Raw genomic sequence first — 26,704 nt, 5'->3', positions numbered from 1 at the left:
CATTGGCGGAATAGCTGCCGATCCGCGTGCTTGTGTTGAAAACAAGGCCAAAACCGAGAGATTTTGACCCCCTTTTTGACCATTTCATGTCGAATTGAGATGCAGGAGCAGAGAAGGGGGAGAGGAGGAGACGAGGGGAGGGGGGAGGGGGGGAGAGCAGCGCAACAGCAGCGGCTATAGCAGCGTAGCCGGAGGATGTGTCACAGCCGCCGCTCACAGCAGCATCTACCCGGGTCCAGCAAGCGAGACCTGCTGGAGCCGGATGGACGCTGCCATGAGCGACGGCTGTGACACATCCTCCGGCTACGCTGATATAGCCGCTGCTGTAGCGCTGCTCTACCCCCTCTGCCCGCGGCTCTCGCCCGTCTCATCTCCCGCATCTCAATTTGACTTTTTTTAAAGTCGAATTGAGATAGCATTGAATAGCCAAGGTCGGATCCATTCTGACAAATGAATGTCGGAATGGATCAGACGTCAATTAAATATACCCCTATATATTTCTTAGTGGAGCCACACTTTCCAGAACATGATTTAAAGATAAAAATTAAATGTATACTGGAAACGAGAGACTAAAATGCACTTTTTTACAAATGGAATCTCATGAACTTACCAGTTTTTTAAACGCTGCATTTAAAAAACAACAACATTGGAAAAGCTATCCTTCATGGTGTATGTACAGCTTTATTGCAATATGACTGTTTAATACCCCGGGCACCTATTTAAAATGTATATTTCTAACTTTGTTTATGGCCACTAACAGCCTCCTACAACGTCCTGCTATCTTATTTGCCACTTTTTGGGGGTTCGGGATGATTTTGCCACTTTGTTGTGCACTTACCCCAAGTCTCACTCTGCAGTGAATTGCCCTTTACAATTAAACTGCACTGATCGCGCTAGCAGACTTGCTGAAAATAATGTCACCTTCGACTTCCCGCTGTGGAACACATGGCGTATTGAATTCAGCCCATAGTGAGTTCATACTCAATATCTTCATGGTCATTGGTTGAGCTTTGACTATGGTAGTGGATAAGTGGAATAGCCTCCCATCAGAGGTGGTTGAGGATAAGACAGTAGAGCAATTTAAACGTGCTTGGGAAGGACATAAGGATATCCTTACAAAGAACTAAGGATCAAATGGGTGGAGGGTACCATGAGGTTAAAAAAAGTGATAGACTCGATGGGCCAAGTGGTTCTAATCTGCCGTCACATTCTATGCTATGATGTGTTAGGGCAGCCTACCTGAAGTTCCGGCTGCATGCTGCAAAGACCGGGATCAGGTAAAAACCGTCCTGGCATCTGCCTCTGGGGAGCTGTCTAAGTGTCGAGTGGGATTTTTTGAGGAAGAGAGGGGCCCAAATTGGTGCATTGCTTAGGGCGCCAAGCTGTCAAAATCTGCCTCTGGACCTATGGGCATGCCCAAACATTTCATAATTTTTTAATAGATTGGATGACAAAGCGTTGTTGGGCCAAGCTGCCTAGGTTTTATAGTATTGCTTAGCTGGCTTAGCATATCACTCCCACACAGTGTTGGACTGGGGTATGTAGGGCCCTCTGGGGTAGGGCAGTGGTAGGGGCCCATGTTTAAGGGTGTGGCCAGTCTCAAGTAAATTCTGTAGTGCATGCATGATAATGTACTAGATTGATAGCAGCACTGTCTGGAACCTGATCCCTAGAGGAGGGGGTGGGGCCCCAAGCAGTACACTGCACCCCTGTGTGCCAGTCCAACCCTGCTCCCACATATTCCCTATCATAGTCACCCAGTCTCTTGCACGGGAATCCTCAGGGTCACTTCATGCATATTCAATGTCCTGTTAACAGAAGGAAAGTTAGTTACAGTTGTCAGTATTCTCTAACTGAGAGGACCGAATACAGGTGATCATTACTGTACGTTAATATCTACAGTATATCATCTATTTAAAATGTATTCACATACATAACAATATATTATACAAATATCCCATAAAATAAAACTTCATATGTACTATAAAAATAAATTGTAACAATTGTAAATTGTATCTCTTCTAACCACGGTGCTGACAGTAAATACTTATTTAAACAGACTTGTGAGGTTCTGCATGCATATACAAGCTGGTAGTATATAGGAAAAAAGTCTCTGTGGATACTGTATCATGCAGAGTGTCTGAAAACCTCCAGTATAATGATGTGAGTGTATAGTAAATAAATCCACTTACATGGCTCCGGATTTCATTCCAGCCACACTTAGATAGAGAAATCCTCAGCTGATCAGCGTCTTATCAGCGGCTGTTTCATACCTTTACACGGATAGTGCCATAAGTACCTCTGCATCACCTCAATGTTTAATATCTAGCGTCACCTGAGATTGGTTTGTAGGTCAGCGAGAGGCGCTGTCCTGTATTTATCCTCGCTATCTTAATTTAAAGCATAGAAGCAGCCGGCAACAAGCATATATACTGTATATTCTAGAGATACACCTAGGGCTAGATGTAATGAAGCTTGAGTTAGGCGGCTGTGCGGGATGCGTGCCAAACTCAGACTTTTTTTGAAGGGGCAATTACTTACAAGTAGTGATGAGCGGGTTCGGATCCTCGGGATCCGAACCCGCCTGAACTTCACCCTTTTTTGCATGGGTCCGAGCAGACTCGGATCCTCCCGCCTTGCTCGGTTAAACCGAGCGTGCCCGAACGTCATCATCCCGCTGTCGGATTCTCGCGAGATTTGGATTCTATATAAAGCCGCGCGTTGCCGCCATTTTTCACTCGTGCATTGGAGATGATTGTGAGAGGACGTGGCTAGCGTCCTCTCAGTTTCTATGTTCAGTGGGCTGCAAATTGTGCTGCAAATATCTGTGCTCAGTGTGCTGCAAATATCTGTGCTCAGTGTGCTGCAAGTGCAAATATCTACATTCTCTGCCTGAAAAATGCTCCATATCTGACTGTGTTCAGTGTGCTGCAAATATCTGTGCTCAGTGTGCTAATTGCTTTATTGTGGGGGCTGGGGACCAGCAGTATTATATAGGAGGAGGACAGTGCAGAGTTTTGCTGACCAGTGACCACCAGTATTATACGTTCTCTGCCTGAAAAAACGATCCATATCTGTGCTCAGTGTGCTGCAAATATCTGTGCTCACACTGCTTTATTGTGGGGACTGGGGACCACCAGTATTATATAGGAGGAGTACAGTGCAGAGTTTTGCTGACCAGTGACCAGTGACCACCAGTATTATACGTTCTCTGCCTGAAAAACGCTCCATATCTGTGCTCAGTGTGCTGCAAATATCTGTGCTCACACTGCTTTATTGTGGGGACTGGGGACCACCAGTATTATATAGGAGGAGTACAGTGCAGAGTTTTGCTGACCAGTGACCAGTGACCACCAGTATTATACGTTCTCTGCCTGAAAAACGCTCCATATCTGTGCTCAGTGTGCTGCAAATATCTGTGCTCACACTGCTTTATTGTGGGGACTGGGGACCACCAGTATTATATAGGAGGAGTACAGTGCAGAGTTTTGATGACCAGTGACCAGTGACCACCAGTATTATACGTTCTCTGCCTGAAAAACGCTCCATATCTGTGCTCAGTGTGCTGCAAATATCTGTGCTCCCACTGCTTTATTGTAGGGACTGGGGACCACCAGTATTATATAGGAGGAGTACAGTGCAAAGTTTTGCTGACCAGTGACCACCAGTATTATACGTTCTCTGCATGAAAAACACTCCATATCTGTGCTGCATTGTAGTATATATAGTAGCAGTACAGTGCATAAATTTGCTGACCACCAGTATATAATATATAGCAGTACGGTACAGAAGGTCACTGCTCTACCTACCTCTGTGTCGTCAAGTATACTATCCATCCATACCTGTGGTGCATTTCAGTTTTGCACAGTTTGCTGACCACCAGTATATATTATATAGCAGTACGGTACAGTAGGCCACTGCTCTACCTACCTATGTGTCGTCAAGTATACTATCCATCCATACCTGTGGTGCATTTCAGTTTTGCACAATTTGCTGACCACCAGTATATAATATATAGCAGTACGGTACAGAAGGCCACTGCTCTACCTACCTCTGTGTCGTCAAGTATACTATCCATCCATACTTGTGGTGCATTTAAGTTGTGCGCAGTATATATATAGTAGTAGGACAGTGCATTGCCACTCCTAGATGGGCCAGGTGTTTGTGTCGGCCACTTGGGTCGCTTAGCTTAGTCACACAGCTTCCTCATTGCGCCTCTTTTTTTCTTTGCATCATGTGCTGTTTGGGGACTATTTTTTTGAAGTGCCATCCTGTCTGACACTGCAGTGCCACTCCTAGATGGGCCAGGTGTTTGTGTCGGCCACTTGGGTTGCTTAGCTTAGTCACACAGCTACCTCATTGCGCCTCTTTTTTTCTTTGCATCATGTGCTGTTTGAGGACAATTTTTTTGAAGTGCCATCCTGTCTGACACTGCAGTGCCACTCCTAGATGGGCCAGGTGTTTGTGTTGGCCAATTGGGTCGCTTAGCTTAGCCATCCAGCGACCTTGGTGCAAATTTTAGGACTAAAAATAATATTGTGAGGTGTGAGGTGTTCAGAATAGACTGGAAATGAGTGGAAATTATGGTTATTGAGGTTAATAATACTATGGGATCAAAATTACCCCAAAATTCTATGATTTAAGCTGTTTTTGAGGGGTTTTTGTAAAAAAAACACCCGAATCCAAAACACACCCGAATCCGACAAAAAATTTTCAGGGAGGTTTTGCCAAAACGCGTCCAAATCCAAAACACGGCCGTGGAACCGAATACAAAACCAAAACCCGAAAAATTTGTCTTTTAAGTGATTGCCCCTTTAAAAAAAGTCTGAATTCGGCCAGCACCCCACAATGGCTGCCTAACTCAAACATCATTACTAGAGTCCTTAGTGTTCAACCTGCCTGACCATACCCTGACCACAGCAGAACTCTCATTATTAAACTGAGGCCTCTCATTTGTGACAGCTGGAAAGGAAGAAAGCTTCAACTGGCAAGTAGATTTATACACATTTGGGAGACAGCTGAGATTAATGGATTAAAGGACTATTTTTTGCACAAATCATTCTTCGGACACTTCGGCGACAGGATTGGTTCACAATCAACAAGATTCTAACACTGACCTCAAAAAGCAGAGTAAATTTGATCCACCATCCTTCAATCCCTCAATAAATACATTTATGATGGTTATGAAAAGGGACACCATCCCATTTATAGAAAACCAGAAGATCTCCTTCCGCAACATATCTGGGGAGAAAGAAGAACAATTAGATCTCTGCATGAAGACAACCAACTGGTTACACGTGGTGCTGCTGCTGCTGCTGCCAAAGGCGGTGACATTATATTATTCAACTACGTAGAATGAAGCAAGTAAATGACCAGATTGCAAACGGTATCCGTTTGGATGGTCGACCATGTTATGGTCGACAGTCATTAGGTCGACTACTATTGGTCGACACTGACATGGTCGACGTGGACACATTGTCGGCACATGGAAATGGTCGACACATGACAGGTCGACATATGAACAGGTCGACATGGATTTTTTTTTTTTTTATAGATTTTTACAGTTTTCATACTTTACCATCCACGTGGACTAAGATTGGGAATAGTAACCTGTGCCGAGCGTAGAGGTAGCGGAGCGAGGCACCTTGCTCGTGCATGGCGAGCGAAGCGAACCATGCAAGGGGACGCGGTACACTAATTGGGGTTCCTGGTCATGTTACGGAAAAAATGACACCAAAAACAGTTCAAAAATCCATGTCGACCTTTTCATGTGTCGACCATTAGCCCATGTCGACCACGTCAATGTTGACCAATAGTGGTCGACCTAATGACTGTCAACCTTAACATGGTCGACCATTCATACCGGAACCCTTGCTAACAAAGCATGTTATCAACAACTGGAATGTGACCCAACTTGGAATTACAAAAAGGAAATTGATGGAATCATCACACTAGGTCCCCCCAACAGGTCATGTTTTCCAGGTCACCTAGCAGTTGAACAGGTGTATTCATTACTCACTGACACATTTTAAAAGACCCACAGGTGGAGCAAATTATTTCACTTGCAATTCTGTGAGGAGACCTGGAAAACATGAACTGTTGGGGTACTTGAGGATCGTGGTTGAGAACCACTGCACTATGGGACCAGCTCAAAGAGCCCGGAGTTGGATATGTTTAAGGGGGAGGGGGGCGGGGGCACACAGTTGTTGTTTTTTCTAATCTTAACCATTTCACACACATTTACACAGAGAAGCATGTACAGATCTCACTGATTATCTAAAACACGCTAGCCAGAAGTTGGTCTATTTGAAAGTTCTATTTCTCTATGAATTCCATCCCTTTGTGACAGTGTTTGTGTAATGTCGGCAGTGAATGAGAATATAAACCCTTCCTGTGTTCTACGAGGTGTATGTGAAAATCCAACCATGTTTGACCGATGGTCTAATTGTTCGTACATGTGTGGCCGGCCGTGTATCTCAATGCATAAGGGCTAAAACCCACTACCCGGCTTTTGCCGGCCGGGAAAAAGCATTGTAGTTAACAGTGTGAGGGCTAGGGTCCCTTCACACTGCACGACCCCGGCCCGGCTGCCGGGTTGCAGCCGGGTCTCACCACTGGAAGGTCCGGCTGCCGGGCGGACGCCGGGCCGTCTTTGCAGCCAGTGAACCGTGTGTGTGAAGGGGAGCTTTCACACACAACGGTTTTTTCCAAGCCGTGTGTAATGCTGCACATGCGCACAGCATCACCCACGGCTCAGAGCCGTCCTGTGTGACAGACTCTGCCGGTTTCTCCCAGATAGCAAAAAGCCGGACAAAGTTTGTCCGGCTTTTTGCCTTCCGGGAGAAACCGGCCAGTGTGTTACAGCCCTATTGGTTAAACTCTGCCGGGATTTGTGTTTAGTAAATAATGAGGGGCATTTTCTGCCGGAAATGCAATCTAGAATAAAATCGGGAGCTTAGTAAATTTACCCCATAGACTAAGAAGCCCAGCACCGATGGCTTAAATGAAGACTTTCATATGGGATGTTTCTTGTAATCACTTATACCATATGGATGGAATATTCCCAGGAACAACTAAGGATGAATGATTACAAACTAAGGGGTCTATTTACTAAGCCTTGGATGGAGATAATGTGGATGGAGATAAAGTACCAGCCAATCAGCTCCTAACTGTCATGTCACAGGCTGTGTTTGAAAAATGACAGTTAGGAGCTGATTGGTTGGTACTGCTGTTATACGTATTTATGTATACTCACCCTTCCGGCGAAGTGATGCGGTGTCCCAGGCTCCAGCCACACTCTCTTCTCCGGCGGTCTCTGGCGGTCCCCCTCTGTGGTGCTTGTAGTCAGCCGGCCGGTCCTTCTGCGCATGCGCCGCAGGCTGACCTCCTGTGCGTGGCCACAATGCTATGTATCACTGTGGCTCCAGCACGAGTGTGTTGCATTGTTTCCTCTGTATGGGCTGTTTGTTTATTTTTTTAAGTCGCGACCACACACCTGACACCCGGCAACCAATGAGACCACAGGACCTTTTTTGGCTATATAAACGGCAATAATAGACTGGCTTTTAGTCCCTGACAAAAACCAATTAGGCTTTGGTTGGAACATGTTGCATGGGCCCACGTGTAATGAGGTCACCAGGTCGCAGTACATGGGCCCACGTGTAATAAGGTCACCTGGTCGCAGTACATAGGCCCACGTGTAATGAGGTCACCTGGTCGCTGTACATAGGTCCATGTGTAATGAGGTCACCTGGTCTCAGGACATGGGCCCATGTGTAATGAGGTCACCTGGTCTCAGGACATGGGCCCATGTGTAATGAGGTCACCTGGTCACAATACATGGGCCCACGTGTAATAAGGTCACCTGGTCGCAGTACATAGGCCCACGTGTAATGAGGTCACCTGGTCGCTGTACATAGGTCCATGTGTAATGAGGTCACCTGGTCTCAGGACATGGGCCCCTGTGTAATGAGGTCACCTGGTCTCAGGACATGGGCCCATGTGTAATGAGGTCACCTGGTCGCAGTACATGGGCCCATGTGTAATGAGGTCACCTGGTCGCAGTACATGGGCCCATGTGTAATGAGGTCACCTGGTCGCAGTACATGGTCCCATGTGTAATAAGGTCACCTGGTCGCAGTACATGGGCCCATGTGTAATAAGGTCACCTGGTCGCAGTACATGGGCCTACGTGTAATGAGGTCACCTGGTCGCAGTACATGGGCCCATGTGTAATAAGGTCACCTGGTCGCAGTACATGGGCCCACGTGTAATGAGGTCACCTGGTCGCTGTACATGGGCCCATGTGTAATGAGGTCACCTGGTCGCAGTACATGGGCCCATGTGTAATGAGGTCACCTGGTCGCAGTACATGGGCCCATGTGTAATGAGGTCACCTGGTCGCAGTACATGGGCCCATGTGTAATAAGGTCACCTGGTCGCAGTACATGGGCCTACGTGTAATGAGGTCACCAGGTCGCAGTACATGGGCCCACGTGTAATGAGGTCACCTGGTCGCTGTACATGGGCCCATGTGTAATGAGGTCACCTGGTCGCAGTACATGGGCCTACGTGTAATGAGGTCACCTGGTCGCTGTACATGGGCCCATGTGTAATGAGGTCACCTGGTCGCAGTACATGGGCCCATGTGTAATGAGGTCACCTGGTCGCAGTACATGGGCCCATGTGTAATAAGGTCACCTGGTCGCAGTACATGGGCCTACGTGTAATGAGGTCACCTGGTCGCAGTACATGGGCCCACGTGTAATGAGGTCACCTGGTCGCTGTACATGGGCCCATGTGTAATGAGGTCACCTGGTCGCAGTACATGGGCCTACGTGTAATGAGGTCACCTGGTCGCTGTACATGGGCCCATGTGTAATGAGGTCACCTGGTCACAGTACATGGGCCCATGTGTAATGAGGTCACCTGGTCACAGTACATGGGCCCATGTGTAATGAGGTCACCTGGTCACAGTACATGGGCCCATGTGTAATGAGGTCACCTGGTCACAGTACATGGGCCACATATTTGCACAACTGTGTGCTAAGAACTTCACTTGGGTGTGGTATTGAAGGTCAACACACTTAGGTCGACAGTGTCTAGGTCAACCACTATTGGTCGACAGTAACTAGGCCGACAGGGTCTAGGTCAACAGGTCGAAATGCGTTTTTTAAAAATATTTTTTGGTGTTGTTTTCGCCATACAGTGACCGGGAACCCCAATTAGTGCACCGTGTCCCCTCGCTTTGCTCGCTATGCTTCGGGCAAGGTTCCTCATCAGGTTACTGTTCCCAATCGTAGTCCACGTGGATCGTAAAGTATGAAAAAGTTCAAAAAAAAAGAAAAAAAGGGGAAAACTTATGTCGACCATTTGACCTGTCGACCTAGAATATGTTAACCTAGAAACCCTGTCGACCTAGTTACTGTCGACCAGTAGTAGAGAGACCAGATACCCTTCACTCATACTCCATATTAACTGTGATCATAGTGCTAGCAGCGTGCATCTGCCTCTCTCTTCCTCCAGCATAGCATTAGAAGCCTCAGCATGACAGCACCTCTTCATATCTTTAGATATAAGGTGTGTACGCCAGCCATCCTCCCCACCCCCCTTCTTCCCTCTGCATCACGGCAGCTTTTATCTCTTGCTGTTTTTAAAAAAACAAAAACTTTTTGTTACTTTAATGTAATATGTTTTCCTATCGTCTGTTTGTGAACAGGTATCCCACATATAACATGCTGCTGTACCACCCAGCTGCTTCACGTGTAATCGTTTCTTGCGTGTAATTTGCTGCCTGTCAGCCTCTAGCAGTCACTGCAGACTCTCTCACTAGCACTTACTGACACTTTTATCTAAGTGAAGGCGTCCACTAGGTGTCAGCCGTGATCCACATAACCATCACTCTCACACGTCCCTGTGTCTGGTGTACAGTTATATACTGTGCAAACTTTACAGGTGTAAAACTGTTTGTATAGAATTACTGTATATTGCCTTTATATAGAATTAAATAGTGTGTGCAGCATTATACTGTGTGCATAGAATTATATTGTGTCTATATAGAGTTAATCTGTGTCTATAGTCATATACTGTGTGTACTGAATTATACGGTGTATAACATTGTTTCTATATAGAAATATTATACTGTGTGACAGAGCTATTGTGTGTGTGTGTGTGTGTGTGTGTGTGTGTGTGTGTACACAATGATACTGACTGCTTGGCCCCAGACCAGGGGCTGGCTGGGCAGGGGGGCAGTGTGCCACCTGCCCCCCGCACCAGTGCAATTTAGGTGTTCCAGGGCCACATGACTGCAGATTCCCTGAGAAAAACTGGGTCGCTTGCTTGAGTCACTGTCTGCCCCACAGGCTGAAAGTTGGCAGCCAGCCCCTGCCCCAGTCTACAGCGTAGGCGTGCTGCTATCTCTCCCACAGCTACAGGTGCCTCACATTGCAGGAGAGACAGATGATTACACAGTTAGGTAAATACTGTAAAGAGACTATGAACTGAATTGAATCAGCCTAAAACCAGGACCAGGTGCTGTTGCTAATACCCCTTCTCCCCTTTATCCCGGGATATTGTGCAATCCAGAATTTAAGTCAGTGGAAAACTGTCCACCTGGCTCCAGTCACCCAGGTACCTAGCATGGTTTTACAGTGTGCAGTGTGAACGGCTCTGATCTGGAAATAATCCAGATATAATCTGGATCAGCATCGTGGTGGAAGTGGAACTGTTCCCTGCCTTACCCAGTTTGGAACTGTGTTCTGAGTCTCAGGTCCGACCCGGGACTTCAGTGGAAAAGAGGAATCAGTGCTCACTTAAAGCTACAAGTTGATACAAGATATACAGCAGCTTCCACACGCAGAGGCTTATTTTATTCATTTCTAAAAACAGATTTTCCTGGCTTGTCCTGTTTCTGAGATTAGATACAGGCATTCAGAATGACCCCATGATAAAGTGCAGGTAAGTACTACGTGCCGCCGACTTCCAGCACATAGAAAAGCAGAGATTGTGCTGCACAAAACTTCTCCAAGTAAAACATAGCAATACACACACACATTCCTCCACAGCCTGTACGGTAAATATATTCCACTAGCAGACACAAGTAACATGTACGTAACATATATGTACCCTCTTCATCTTATAACATGGACATATCAGGCTATATCTACTTACTGGAGACTTCAGACAGTTGTAGCGGGTGTGTTGACTCTTCGGCAGCCGAGCAAAGACTGAATGAGTAAGGAAGTGCGTGCCGGCCTCAGTGATACGGACGGCCAGCCCTCTGTAGTATGTCATCATCCATCAGGTTCTTTTAATTTAAAGCAACATCTACGTATACTGTAATTAGGGGGGAAAAGTAACACTGTTACCGTGTGACAGCACAGCAGCTGTAAAATCACACATACGTTGTGTGCTACTTACCATCTAAGGAGAACTTTGTGTCCTGTAAAAAAAAAAAGTTAATGAGTCCAAGAATAAATTATTATTATTTTTTTTTCTGGGGGTGGGGGGTGGGGGTGCTTTCCCCGTTATGCCTAACTGCAAGGTGTACACAGCACTGTACAAGGGGTAATATTAAACGTGACGGAAATGCAATGTACAACAGGGAGTATGGCGCACAATTACAAGCACTGCAGTGAAACCACAGACAGAGAGTGATAAGTGCAGGGGGAAGGCTGGGCCTACCGACCAGCTAGAGTCAGTGGGCAGTGGGGAGCCGCAGGGCCCTATGGACATCAAAAAAATCTAGCCAGGCAGTAGGCGCTGCTGAGAGAATTTCTTTGTGCAACACTGACAGTAAAAAACAGCAAATGATAACCTACATAAGAATTACTAGAAATTGCTGCTCCAAAGAGGTGCACCGGTACTCACAGACAGAACCATAATTATAGAGTAGGCCAGGAACAGCGCTATATAATAAAGGAGACAATGGTATTGTGGATGACTGGCACCAGAAGTGCCTGGGACATTAGAACCAGAGGTGGCTGCTTACTTGTCTGACTGGTCTCCTCCCAAGCCCTGGATACTGCAGTGCCTGGACTGACCTCCCCGTGATTGATGGCTGATGTGATGTCACCGGGAGGTGGGGTTTAGGTCAGGTGGCAGCAGGGGTGGGGCTTAGGGGCAGGCTGGCTTCTATGGACTGCATCCAGCTGCAGCCCATAGATGCCAGATAGGACTGACGAATTAGCAGGGGAGTGGGTTCCCATGGAACGCGCTCCCTCTGCTATCACAGTCAGGACTGGCAGTCTCAGGGGGAGAAAGCACCTCCACCTGGGACTGCTTGTCTGGCTGTCATTAGCAGGTAACACTTCCAATGGGAAGTCACTGCTATGCAGTCCCTGAGTGTGGCGGGTTTTACTGGGGGGCTGCAGCCCTGCAGCCATTAGGTAAAATCCTGCCACTGGTTAGAACCATTCGACTTCAGTTGCAGGAGATGTGGTGTAGATTGGGAGTTTAATCTTTCCTCTGTCTTGTTGTTGGGTATTCTGTAAATTACTTCCTCCCAGCAATGTGGTTAGAAAATGAAAACGAAAAAGATCATAGTGAATATTCCACTGTCTAGTGTAGACTCACCTCTACAGAGGTGGCAAAGACCTTGCCCCAGGCCGAGCGAGGTGTGTCAGATTTCAGCGCTAGTCCAGAAAAATGTGATGAATGAGGCAGCTAATTACTAGAGAGATGAGCGGGTTTGGTTCCTCGAGATCCGAACCCCCCCGAACTTCACCCATTTTACACGGTTCTGAGGCAGCCTCGGATCTTCCCGCCTTGCTCGGTTAACATGAACGCGCCCGAACGTCATCATCCAGCTGTCGTATTCTCACGAGATTCATATTGCATATAAAGAGCCGCGTGTCGCCACCATTTTCACTCGTGCATTGGAGATGATAGCGAGAGGACGTGGCTGCGTTCTCTCAGTTTCTGTGTTCAGTGTGCTGCAAATACCTGTGCTCAGTGTGATGCAAATATCTGTGCTCAGTGTGCTGCAAATATCTGTGCTCAGTGTGCTGCAAATATCTACGTTATCTGCCTGAAAATGCTCCATATCTGTGCAGCATTGTAGTATATAGTAGGAGGACATTGCAGAATTTTGCTGACCACCAGTATATATATAACAGTACAGTAGTGCATTGCTCTAACTCTGTGTCGTCAAGTATACTATCCATCCATATCTGTGCTGCATTGTAGTTGTGCGCAGTATATAGTAGGAGGACAGTGCAGAATTTTGCTGACCACGAGTATATATATAGCAGTACGGTACAGTAGTCCATTGCTCTACCTCTGTGTCGTCAAGTATACTATTCATCCATATCTGTGCTGCATTGCAGTTGTGCGCAGTTTATAGTAGGAGGACAGTGCATAATTCTGCTGACCACCAGTATAAATATAGCAGTACAGTACAGTAGTCCATTGCTCTACCTCTGTATCATCAAGTATACTATCCATCCATATCTGTGCTGCATTGTAGTTGTGCATAGTATATAGTAGGAAGACAGTGCAGAATTTTGCTGACCACCAGTATATATATATATATATATAGCAGTACGGTACAGTAGTCCATTGCTCTACCTCTGTGTCGTCAAGTATACTATCCACCCATATCTTTGCTACATTGTAGTTGTGCGCAGTATATAGTAGAAGGACAGTGCAGAATTTTGCTGACCACCAGTATATATATAGCAGTGCGGTACAGTAGTCCATTGCTCTACCTCTGTGTCGTCAAGTATACTATCCATCCATATCTGTACTGCATTGTAGTTGTGCACAGTATACAGTGGGTATTGAAAGTTTGGGCACCCCATACAAAAATTAATTTTAATGTGCAAAAAGAAGCAAGGAAAGATGGAAAAATCTCCACAAGGCATCTAATTACAGATTAGACATTTTTATGACATGTCAAAAAAAGTTTGATTTAATTTCCATCATTTACACTTTCAAAAGAGCAGAAAACAAAAAATGGCGTCTGCAAAAGTTTGGGCACCCTGCAGAGTTAATACCTTGTACTGCCCCCTTTGGCAAGTATCACAGCTTGTAAACGCTTTTTGTAGCCAGCCAAGAGTCTTTCAATTCTTGTTTGAGGTATCTTCGGCCATTCTTCCTTACAAAAAACTTCCAGTTCTTTGAGATTCCTGGGCTGTCTGTGACGCAATGCTCTTTTAAGGTCTATCCATAGATTTTCAATTATGTTGAGGTCAGGAGATTGTGAAGGTCATGGCAAAACCTTCAGTTTACGTCTCTTGATGTAATCCACCGTGGATTTTGAGGTGCATTTAGGATCATTATCCAGATGTAGAAGCCAGCCTCTCTTTAACTTCAGCTTTTTCACAGATGGCATCAAGTTAGCGTCCAAAATTTACTGGAATCTTATTGAATCCATTTTCCTTCTACTCGTGAAATGTTCCCTGTGCCACTGGCTGCAATACAACCCCAAAGCATGATTGATCTACCCCCATGCTTAACAGTTGGACAGAGGTTCTTTTCATTAAATTCTGTGCCCTTCCTTCTCCAAATATACCTTTGCTCCATCATGCCAAAAAGTTCTATTTTAACCTCATCGGTCCACAGAACTTTATTCCAAAATGCATCAGGCTTGTCTATATGTTCATTTACAAACTTTAAACGCTGATTTTTGTGGTGAGGACGTAGAAGAGGTTTTCTTCTGATGACTCTTCCATGAAGACCATATTTGTACAAGTATCTCTTTATAGTGGAATAGTGTACCACAACTCCAGTGTCAGCCAGATCTTCCTGCAGGGATCGTGCAGTCAAACGTGGATTTTGACTTGCTTTTATCACAATCCTGCGAGCTGTTCTGTCTGATATTTTTCTTGGTCTTCCAGATCTTGCTTTAACTTCCACTGTTCCTGATGACTGACATTTTTAATTACATTCCGAACAGAGGATATGGGCATCTGATAACGCTTTGCTATCTTCTTATAGCCTTCTCCTGCTGTGAGCGTCAACTATTCTCAGTTTCGGTGTTCTACACAACTGCTTAGAGGAACCCATGGTGCTGATTGTTGGAGCAAGGTCAGATGAGTCTGGGCTTTTAAAACCTTTGAGATTGACATCACCTGGTCTTTCCAGACGATGATTGAGAACAATCCATGACACTGCCAGGTCTCAGCTGTCCAAAAGGGCAGTACAAGGTATTAACTCTGCAGGGTGCCCAAACTTTTGCAGACACCATTTTTTGTTTTCTGTTCATTTGAAAGTGTAAATGATGGAAATAAAATCAAACATTTTTTGACATGTTATAAGAATGTCTAATCTGTAATTGGATGCCTTTTTTTTACAGATTTTTCCATCTTTCCTTGCTTCTTTTTGCACATTAAAATGAATTTTTGCCTGTGGTGCCCAAACTGTCAAACCCCACTGTATAGTAGGAGGACAGTGCAGAATTTTGCTGACCACCAGTATATATATAGCAGTGCGGTACAGTAGTCCATTGCTCTACCTCTGTGTCGTCAAGTATACTATCCATCTATATCTGTACTGCATTGTAGTTGTGCGCAGTATATAGTAGGAGGACAGTGCAGAATTTTGCTGACCACCAGTATATATATAGCAGTGCGGTACAGTAGTTCATTGCTCTACCTCTGTGTCGTCAAGTATACTATCCATCTATATCTGTGCTGCATTGTAGTTGTGCGCAGTATATAGTAGGACAGTGCAGAATTTTGCTGACCACCAGTATATATATAGCAGTACGGTACAGTAGTCCATTGCTCTACCTCTGTATCGTCAAGAATACTATCCATCCATATCTGTGCTGCATTGTAGTTGTGCGCAGTATATAGTAAGAGGACGGTGCAGAATTTTGCTGACCACCAGAATATATATAGCAGTGCGTTACAGTAATCCATTACTCTACCTCTGTGTCGTCAAGTATACTATCCATCTATATCTGGGCTGCATTGTAGTTGTGCGCAGTATATAGTAGGAGGACAGTGCAGAATTTTGCTGGCCACCAGTATATATATAGCAGTACGGTACAGTAGTCCATTGCTCTACCTCTGTGTCGTCAAGTATCCTATCCATCCATATCTGTGCTGCATTGTAGTTGTGCGCAGTATATAGTAGGAGGACAGTGCAGAATTTTCCTGACCACCAGTATATATATATAGCAGTATGGTACAGTAGTCCATTGCTCTACCTCTGTGTCGTCAAGTATACTATCCATCCATATCTGTGCTGCATTGTAGTTGTGCGCAGTAAATAGTAGGAGGACAGTGCAGAATTTTGCTGACCACCAGTATATATATAGCAGTACGGTACAGAAGTCCATTGCTCTACCTCTGTGTCTTCAAGTATACTATCCATCTATATCTGTGCTGCATTGTAGTGGTGCACAGTATATAGTAGGAGGACACTGCAGAATTTTGCTGGCAACCAGTATATATATAGCAGTACGGTACAGTAGGCCATAGCTATTGATTTATTACTGGCATATAATTCCACACATTAGAAAATGGACAACAAAAATGTGTAGGGTAAAATACGGAAAGATCAAGATCCACTTCCATCTCGTGATGAAGCTGCTGCCACTAGTCATGGCCGAGACGATGAAATGCCATCAACTTCGTCTGCCAAGGCCGATGCCCAATATCATAGTAGAGAGTATGTAAAATCCAAAAAACAAAAGTTCGGTAAAATGACCCAAAAATCTAAATTAAAAACGTCTGATGAGAAGCGTAAACTTGCTAATATGCCATTTACGACACGGAGTGGCAAGGAACGGCTGAGGCCCTGGCCTATGTTCATGGCTAGTGGTTCAGCTTCACATGAGGATGGAAGCACTCATCCTCCCACTAGAAAAATGAAAAAACTTAAGCTGGCAAAAACACAGCAAAGAACTGTACGTTCTTCTAAATCACAAACCCCCAAGGAGAGTCCAATTGTGTCGGTTGCGATGCCTGACCTTCCCAACACTGGACGGGAAGAGGTGACACCTTCCACCATTTGCACGCCCCCTGGAAGTACTGGAAGGAGCACCCGCAGTCCAGTTCCTGATAGTCAAATTGAAGATGTCACTGTTGATGTACACCAGGATGAGGATATGGGTGTTGCTGGCGCTGAGGAGGAACAAGGAGGATTCTGATAGTGAGGTGGTTTGTTTAAGTCAGGCACCCGGGGAGACACCTGTTGTCCATGGGACAAATATGGCCATTGACATGCCTGGTCAAATTACGAAAAAAATCACCTCTTCGGTGTGGAATTATTTTAATAGAAATGCGGACAACAGGTGTCAACCCGTGTGTTGCCTTTGTCAAGCTGTAATAAGTAGGGGTAAGGACGTTAACCACCTAGGAACATCCTCCCTTATACGTCACCTGGAGCGCATTCATCAGAAGTAATTGACAGGTTCAAAAACTTTGGGTGAAAGCGAAAGCAGTCCACTGACAACTAAATCCCTTCCTCTTGTAACCAAGCTCCTGCAAACCACACCACCAACTCCCTCAGTGTCAATTTCCTCCTTAGACAGGAAAGCCAATAGTACTACAGGACATGTCACTGGCAAGTCTGATGAGTCCTCTCCTGCCTGGTATTCCTCCGATGCATCCTTGAGTGTAACGCCTACTGCTGCTGGCGCTGCTGTTGTTGCTGCTGGGAGTTGATCGTCATCCCAGGGGGGAAGTCGGAAGACCGCTTGTACTACTTCCAGTAAGCAATTGACTGTCCAACAGTCCTTTGCGAGGAAGATGAAATATCACAGCAGTCACCCTGCTGCAAAGCGGATAACTCAGGTCTTGGCAGCTATGGTGGTGTAAAACGTGTGTCCGGTATCCACCGTTAATTCACAGGGAATTAGAAAATTGATTGAGGTACTCTGTCCCAGGTACCAAATACCATCTAGGTTCCATTTCTCTAGGCAGGCGATACCGAAAATGTACACAGACGTCAGAAAAAGAGTCACCAGTGTCCTAAAAAATGCAGTTGTACCCAATATTCACTTAACCACGGACATGTGGACAAGTGGACAAGTGGAGCAGGGCAAACTCAGGACTATATGACTGTGACAGCCCACTGGGTAGATGTATTGCCTCCCGCAGCAAGAACAGCAGCGGAGGCACCAGTAGCAGCATCTCGCAAACGCCAACTCGTTCCTAGGCAGGCTACGCTTTGTATCACCGCTTTCTATAAGAGGCACACAGCTGACAACCTCTTACGGAAACTGAGGGACATCATCGCAGAATGGCTTACCCCAATTGGACTCTCCTGGGGATTTGTGACATCGGACAACGCCACCAATATTGTGCGTGAATTACATGTGGGCAAATTCCAGCACGTCCCATGTTTTGCACATACATTGAATTTGGTGGTGCAGAATTTTTTTAAAAACGACAGGGGCGTGCAAGAGATGCTGTTGGTGGCCCGAAGAATTGCGGGCCACTTTTGGTATTCAGCCGAAGACTGGAGCACCAGCAAACACTCCTGAACCTGCCCGCCATCATCTGAAGCAAGAGGTGGTAACGAGGTGGAATTCAACCCTCTATATGCTTCAGAGGATGGAGGAGCAGCAAAAGGCCATTCAAGCCTATACATCTGCCTACAATATTGGCAAAGGAGGGGGAATGCACCTGACTCAAGCACAGTGGAGAATGATTTCAACGTTGTGCAAGGTTCTGCAACCCTTTGAACTTGCCACACGTGAAGTCAGTTCAGACACTGCCAGCCTGAGTCAGGTCATTCCCCTCATCAGGCTTTTGCAGAAGAAGCTGGAGACATTGAAGGAGGAGCTAAAACAGAGCAATTCCGCTAGGCATGTGGGACTTGTGGATGGAGCCCTTCATTCGCTTAACCAGGAGTCTGCAGAGGTGCAAAGACCTGCTGGTGAGACACTTGTCAAGTCAAACGGAACGTGACCCGTCAACAGCTCCTACTTCACATACTCCTGCAACTGGGTCTGCGAGGAAAAAGCTAGGAATTCCTAGCCCACCCGCTGGTGGTGATGCAGGGCAGTCTGGAGTGAGTGCTGACATCTGGTCTGGACTGAAGGACCTGCCAATGATTACTGACATGTCGTCTACTGTCACTGCATATGATTCTGTCATCATTGAAAGAATGGTGGAGGATTATATGATTGACTGCATCCAAGTAGGCATGTCAGACAGTCCGTACGTATACTGGCAGGAAAAAGAGGCAATTTGGAGGCCCTTGCACAAACTGGCTTTATTTTACCTAAGTTGCCCCCCCTCCAGTGTGTACTCCAAAAGAGTGTTTAGTGCAGCAGCTCACCTTGTCAGCAATCGGCGTATGAGGTTACTTCCAGAAAATGTAGAGAAGATGATGTTCATCAAAACGAATTATAATCAATTCCCCTGTGGAGACATTCACCAGCAATTGCCTCCAGAAAGTACACAGGGACCTGAGATGGTGGATTCCAGTGGGGACGAATTAATAATCTGTGAGGAGGGGGATGTACACAATGAAAGGTGTGAGGAATCGGACAATGAGGAGGAGGTGGACATCTTGCCTCTGTAGAGCCAGTTTGTGCATGGAGAGATTGATTGCATCTTTTTTGGTGGGGGCCCAAACCAACCAGTCATTTCAGTCACAGTCGTGTGGCAGACCCTGTGGCTGAATTAATGGGTTTGTTAAAGTGTGCATGTCCTGTTTATACAACATAAGGGTGGGTGGGAGTTTCCAAGGACAATTCCATCTTGCACCTCTTTTTTCTTTAATTTATCTTTGCATCATGTGATGTTTAGGGCCAATTTTTTTGAAGTGCCATCCTGTCTGACACTGCAGTGCCACTCCTAGATGGGCCAGGTGTTTGTGCCGGCCACTTGGGTTGCATAGCTTAGTCATCCAGTGACCTTGGTGCAAATTTTAGGACAAAAAAATAATATTGTGAGGTGTTCAGAATAGACTGGAAATGAGTGGAAATTATGGTTATTGCGGTTAATAATACTATGGGATCAAAATTACCCCCAAATTCTATGATTTAAGCTGTTTTTGGGGGGTTTTTGAAAAAAACACCCGAATCCAAAACACACCCGAATCCGACAAAAAAATTTCAGGGAGGTTTTGCCAAAACGCGTCCGAATCCAAAACACGGCCGCGGAACCGAATCCAAAACCAAAACACAAAACCCGAAAAATGTCCGGTGCACATCACTACTAATTACTCTGCAGGTGGATAGAGACCAGGGAAGGAGAGACGGGTACTCTATTGTTGTTTTTGCACTGGGATTGTCAGAAGGAGATAATGTTATGCGGATATGACTTCCACGGATGTCACCTCACACAGCAAAGATTCCAGGCTGCATGCCGGTAACACACATTATATTGTAACCCTACAGCAGCAAGTTTAGGGGGGGAGGTCTATTCTGCATCTCCCAATTTATAAAAAAATGTGGAAGACGATAAACATTTTCACCTACTTCTGCATAAATTATCAACACTTTTCATTAAAATGCAATGCAGGAGACATCACGGATACCTCCTGCTTATCTGTCACTCCCTATCTGGCCCGTTGTCCCCCTACAGTCTTCAAGCTCTGAAAATACAGTATTTGTGGAGCTTGACTTAAGTACAGAGCTGGATTAAGGGGGGAGCCCAGGGGACACATTACCCTGGGCCCCCCAAATTTAAGGGCCCCCCTTGCCTGCCATCAAGCACTGGCAGTTTTGCATCTTTTTTTATTTTTACGAAGTACAGCGAACTGTGTGTTTCAGAGACGGGAAACAGCCTTGTCTTCCTCCCTGCACCCGGCGGGACCACCCACACAGAAGGCACTAAATAGCTGCCCTGAATTCTCCTCATAGAGAGCTCTGATCAGCAGAGAGTTCTGTACTGGACACATGAGTCACAGTGGAAGGAGCTGAGCATGTGCAGCCGCAGCTCCTGTGCTTAACTCACTCCGTCACAATCTTCTTCTCTTCTCTTACATTGGTTATTGCTGTGTGTGTGTGTGTGTGTGTGTGTGTGTGTGTGTGTGTGTGTGTGTGTGTACTGTATGTATGCTATGTGTGTTTATGTAGGTATGCTGTGTGTGTGTGTGTGTGTGTTTTTTGTAGATATGCTGTTTGTTTGTAGGTGTGTAGTGTGTGTGTGTGTGTGTGTGTGTGTATGTATGCATGCTGTTTGTGTGTGTGTTGTGTGTATGTATGCTGTGTGTTTGTAGGTGTGTTGTGTGTGTGTATGTATGTATGTATGTATGCTATATGCTATGTGTGTGTGTGTGTGTGTGTGTGTATGTACTGTATGTATGCTGTGTGTGTTTATGTAGTTATGGTGGGTGTGTGGGTGTGTCTGTATGTATGTATCTATGTATGTATGTATGAACTGTATGTTTGTGTTTTGTGTGGATGTATGATGTTTGGATGTAGGTATGCTGTGTGTTTGTAGGTGTGTGTGTGTATGTAACTATGTATGCATGCTGTGTGTGTATGTACTGTATGTATGCTATGTGTGTTTATGTAGGTATGGTGTGTGTGTGTGTGTGTGTGTGTGTGTGTGTGTGTGTGTGTGTGTGTGTCTGTCTGTGTATGTACTGTATGTGCGTGTTTTGTGTGGATATATGCTGTTTGGATGTAGGTATGCTGTGTGTTTGTAGGTGTGTAGTGTGTGTGTGTGTATGTATGCATGCTGTGTGTGTGTGTGTGTGTGTGTGTGTGTGTGTATGTACTGTATGTATGCTATGTGTGTTTATGTAGGTATGGTCTGTGTGTGTGTGTGTGTGTCTGTATGTATGTACTGTATGTGTGTGTTTTGTGTGTATGTATGCTGTGTAGATGTAGGTATGCTGTGTGTGTATGATAACAGTTTTCTTCTTGTAGTACTGTAGGGTTTAGGACTAGTTGATATACTTCATTTTGTGACAGGCAGATTATACAATCCTGTACTGTTGTAACCAGCCGCTTGCATACCCCTAGACGCTAGCGGATCCCGCCCCCACATCATACTATCACCACCTACTGTGTGACAGGTGTGCGGTGACCCTGTGCCTCGCAGACTAGCCACAACGTCCAATCCTCTGATTCTAGCTGAGCACTACAGTGTGATATTGTTTTTCTACAGTGTATACATACGCTCATTTTCTATTGAATAATATGCGCATTATTTTGTAACGGCCCTAACAGCTTTCTGCTGATACTTTTATCTATCCTAGATATATAGATAAAGGGTGTGCGGCGGCACTCATGCAGACTGACTCAAATCATAGGTTTCCCTATAATGCCAACATGTTTCAGGGAATCTCCCCATCCTCAGGGCTTGACAAACAGGGTGTGAAACAAACAAAACATTTATACAATACAAGGACAAAAACGTCAGTGCTCTAACTACTCTCACCTGACCGCCCGCCCGCAACTCACTTCCGTGTCCGGGATATGACGTAACGACGTTCGTGCGGCAGGGAGGTTTCAATGATGACCAGAGCTACGGAGCCTGCACAAGTACAAAATTAGAATCGTACAACAAAGTGAGACATTTAAAATACACATATATCACCAGTAATCATCACGATAGTGCATCTACATATTGCACCAATTTTATAGCCTGGAATATAGCACAATGTACCAATTCCTAAACATACCTACTAAGTTTATATACATTAACTGTCATTGTAATTATTTTTATTTCTATTTTAACTATTATGATTATTATAATTTTATTATGGTAGCCTATGCAGAATGGACAGACCAATACTTCCTATTTACGTATAAATCTATTCCTTATCCAAGAGAATATATATGATGAATGACTAAAGGTCATAGAAAACATTGCAGTCCCAAATTTTCATTAAGACCTCCAGGAGACAGGGTGTTCAGGCTGAATATCCACCGAGACTCCTTCTGAAGGAGCAACCGATCCCTATTGCAACCCCTCAAGGTCGGGGGAGTATGGTCAATAAGGATGGCTCTAATACTAGCCACCCCATGTTTAGCCCCTAAACAATGACGGGCAAACGGTTGGTTGCTAGACCCTTTCTCAAACGCTTTCTTTATAGTGCTTCTATGGAGTGTCATCCTTTCTCTAAATTGTCGTATGGTCTTGCCCACATAGGCAAGACCACACGGACAAATGAGCAAATAAATAACATGTGTTGACGTACATGTAAGGCGATGCTTAATTGGTAGCTTCCTACCAGTTTGCGGATGATTGAATGTTGTGCCTGTCATTATGGTATTACATGTCCAGGCCCTCTGAAGCCGAGTTGTTTGCTCGTTGCCGATTTTCGCTATGCTGCGATGTGCTGCTAAATGCACATGCGCATGGTATGCAGCGCGCATGCGTTTAGTTATTTGACTAACAACTTAGCAGTTTTGCTGTTGTTCGTGCTGCGCTTTTCAGTCGCACTGCTGATCGGTGAGTGATTGACAGGAAAGGGGCGTTTCTGGGTGGTAACTGAGCGTTTTCCGGGAGTGTGCTAAAAAACGCAGGCATGTCAGGGAAAAAACGCGGGAGTGTCTGGAGAAACGGGGGAGTGGCTGGCCGAACGCAGGGCGTGTTTGTGACGTCAAACCAGGAACTAAACGGACTGAGCTGATCGCAATCTGTGAGTAGGTTTGGAGCTACTCAGAAACTGCAAGGAATTATTTAGTAGCAATTCTGCTAATCTTTCGTTCGCTATTCTGCTAAGCTAAGATTCACTCCCAGAGGGCGACGGCCTAGCGTGTGCAATGCTGCTAAAAGCAGCTAGCGAGCGAACAACTCGGAATGACCACCATTGTATTATACACTTGTTTGGTCTGTGAAGAATAAAGGAGACCTGTGTACTGGAAAGGAAAATAATAGGCACTGCTATAACCAGTTAGCTGCTTACTTACCTAGATTTCAGCACTACTGTATACCGAGTGTCAGACTTACCTGTGTCTTCATCTTCAAACCCTAACACAATACTTACCTGGGTGTCACATACTCACTGCCTCCCTACTAACAGCAGTGAGTGACAGGGAGCCTCCCGACTGCCCCGCACAGAAATGTCCATTTGAAATCTGGCCACACTTTCAATCACCGTCCATGTACGTAGACATGCCTGCTACGGCACTGGTGACTGCTTTCTATGGCACTTGCGCAGTTGTCAGATATCCGTGTGAATAGTCTGTATTTGGACTTGTATGCACCTCAGTATAAGCAAGCTTGCAAAAGTTTTCATACTGCTCACTGGTGTAGATAGCGCTCACCATACACCCTGTATATACCATGTTACTGTAAATATTCCATGTTCTGCCAACTTGTACTAATATACTGCATTTGTGGAACTTGCATTGTATTTACAGTTTTAATAATCCATTAATTTAGAAATACGTATCTCAGAGCCTGTCCCAAGCATGTTTAAATTGCCCTACAGTCTTAGCCTCTACCACCTCTGATGGGAGGCTATTCCACTTATCCACTACCCTTTCTGTGAAGTAATTTTTCCTTAAATTTCCCCTGAACCTCCCCCCCTCCAGTCTCAGTGTATGTCCTCGAGTTCTAATACTTCTTTTCCTTTGAAGAATGTTTCCCTCCTGAACTTTGTTAAGACCCTTGATATATTTGAAAGTTTCTATCATGTCCCCCCTTTCTATCATGTCCCCCCTTTCCCTTCTCTCCTCCAAACCATACATGTTAAGATCTTTTAGCCTTTCCGGGTAAGTTTTGTGATGTAGGCCATGCACCATTTTAGTTGCCCTTCTTTGTACACTCTCTAATGTATTTATATCCTTCTGGAGATAGGGTTTCCAGAACTGGACACAGTATTCCAGATGGGGCCGTACCAATGACCTATACAGTGGCATTATCACTTCTTTTTTCCTGCTACTGATTCCTCTCCCTATGCAACCAAGCATCTGACTTGCCTTTCTCGTTGCTTTGTTGCATTGCTTTCCTGCCTTCAAGTCACTTGAAATAGTGACTCCTAAATCTCTTTCCTCCTCAGTAGTTTCCATTATAGTACCCTTGATACTATACTTAGCCTTTGGGTTTTTGAGACCCAAGTGCATGATTTTGCATTTTTTAGCATTAAACTGTAGTTGCCACATTCCTGACCATTTCTCAACCCTACCAAGGTCATTAATCATTTGTTTGACCCCTCCCGGTGTGTCTACCCTGTTGCATAACTTTGTATCATCTGCAAAAAGGCATATATTCCCTTCAATACCATCTGCAATGTCACCAACAAAGATATTAAAGAGAACTGGACCAAGTACAGATCCCTGGGGTACTCCCAAGTAACATTTCCCTCGATAGATTGTACTCCATTAACTACGACTGTCTGTTTCCTATCCTGCAACCAGGTTCTTATCCATTTAACTGATTTATAATCCACCCCCAGGCTTTAAAGTTTATTTAGCAGTCTGCGATGTGGGACAGTGTCAAATGCCTTACTAAAGTCTAGATATGCTACATTTACAGCTCCCCCTTGATCTATTATTTTCCTCACAGAGTCAAAAAAGTCAATAAGATTTGTTTGGCATGATCTCCCACCAGTAAATCCATGCTGTTTTGGATCCTATAAGTTGTTTGATTTAAGATATTCCACTACTCTTTCTTTTAATAGTTTTTCCATTACTTCCCCTACTACTGATGTAAGGCTTACTGGTCTGTAGTTACTTGCTTCTTCCTTGCTTCCACTTTTGTGCAGTGGAACTACATTTGCTCTTTTCCAGTCCTCTGGAATAGCACCTGTAGTGACTGGTTAAATAATTCTGTTTAAGGTGTAACCAGCACATCTTTTAGCTCTTTGAGTATCCTTGGGTGTATCCCATTGATTTATCCACTTTTAGTTTTGAAAGTTCTGTTAGGACCTTCTCCTCTGTAAATGTGTTTTCATCTACCTTATTTTTATGAATGTCCTTGCAACTTAACTGTGGCCCCATCCATTCTTCTGTAGTAAATACTGAGCAAAAATAATTATTTAGGTGATCTGCTATTGCCTTGTCTCCCTCCACCAAATGCCCACTCTCTGTCTTAAGTCTTATTATTCCTCCATTTGATTTTCTCCTTTCACTTATATACTTAAAAAAAGTTTTGCCCCCTTTATCTACTGACTGGGCCATTTTCTCCTCAGCTTCTGCCTTTGCACGTCTGATCACTTTCTTAGCATCCTTCCGTCTGTCCAGATACACCTCTTTGTCATTATTATTTTGAGTCTGTTTGTATTTCCTAAAAGCCATCTTTTTTGCTTTCACACTAGTTGATACTTCTTTTGTGAACCACACTGGCTTCCTTTTCCTGGTGCTTTTCCTAACCATTTTGATACAAAGGTCTGTTGCACTTAGTATTGCACTTTTCAGTTTTTTCCACCTCTCCTGCACTCTTTCCAAGTTCCTCCAGTCTGCCAATGAATCACTTAAACATCTCCCCATTTTTGCAAAGTCAATATTTCTAAAATCCAACACCTTTGTTTTTGTGTGACAGGAGTTGGATCCTGTCTTTATACTAAACCATACTGCTTAAAGATCACTGGATCCCAGGTGCACACCCACATATATATCAGATATCCTATTACCATTTGTAAGAATTAGATCTAATATTGAGTCTTTGCGAGTGGGCTCCCTCACCAATTGCTTGAGAGATGCTCCCTGTAAGGAATGTAGAAATGTGCCACTTGTAGCTGAACTTGCAAAAGACCCCTCCCAATTTACATCAGGTAAATTAAAGTCTCCCATGATTATGACTTCTCCCTTAAAAGCCATTTTAGAGATGTCCAACAATAGGTTCCTGTCCAAATCCTGCCCCTGGCCTGGTGGTCTATATCACCCCAATGCGAATAA

The 26,704-nt window shown here is 44.9% G+C and overlaps 1 protein-coding gene across 2 annotated transcripts in view; it reads right to left on the bottom strand.

Moving 5' to 3' along the window:
- LOC134965849 (uncharacterized) overlaps positions 1-22,385 on the bottom strand; it is a 39,102-nt gene extending 16,717 nt beyond the window's left edge. The window contains exons 1-5 of one of the 2 annotated variants that reach the window (XM_063942229.1): positions 22,296-22,385; positions 11,419-11,440; positions 11,170-11,334; positions 5,118-5,241; positions 1,758-1,808 (exon numbers count right to left, since the gene is read on the bottom strand). In XM_063942229.1, coding sequence (XP_063798299.1) covers positions 1,758-1,808; positions 5,118-5,239 — 173 coding nt within the window. In that variant the 5' untranslated portion in view covers positions 5,240-5,241; positions 11,170-11,334; positions 11,419-11,440; positions 22,296-22,385. Of the gene's footprint in view, positions 1-1,757; positions 1,809-2,192; positions 2,274-5,117; positions 5,242-11,169; positions 11,335-11,418; positions 11,441-22,295 lie in introns of those variants that run through there. The other variant, XM_063942230.1, reaches the window with a different exon arrangement.
- Positions 22,386-26,704: the final 4,319 nt, after the last annotated feature.

The sequence above is a fragment of the Pseudophryne corroboree genome, chromosome 10, assembly GCF_028390025.1.
Source record: "Pseudophryne corroboree isolate aPseCor3 chromosome 10, aPseCor3.hap2, whole genome shotgun sequence".
In the NCBI taxonomy this organism is placed as follows: Eukaryota; Metazoa; Chordata; class Amphibia; order Anura; family Myobatrachidae; genus Pseudophryne; species Pseudophryne corroboree.
Note: the sequence above shows the minus strand (reverse complement) of the source record. Positions and strands in the feature narration are given on the sequence as shown.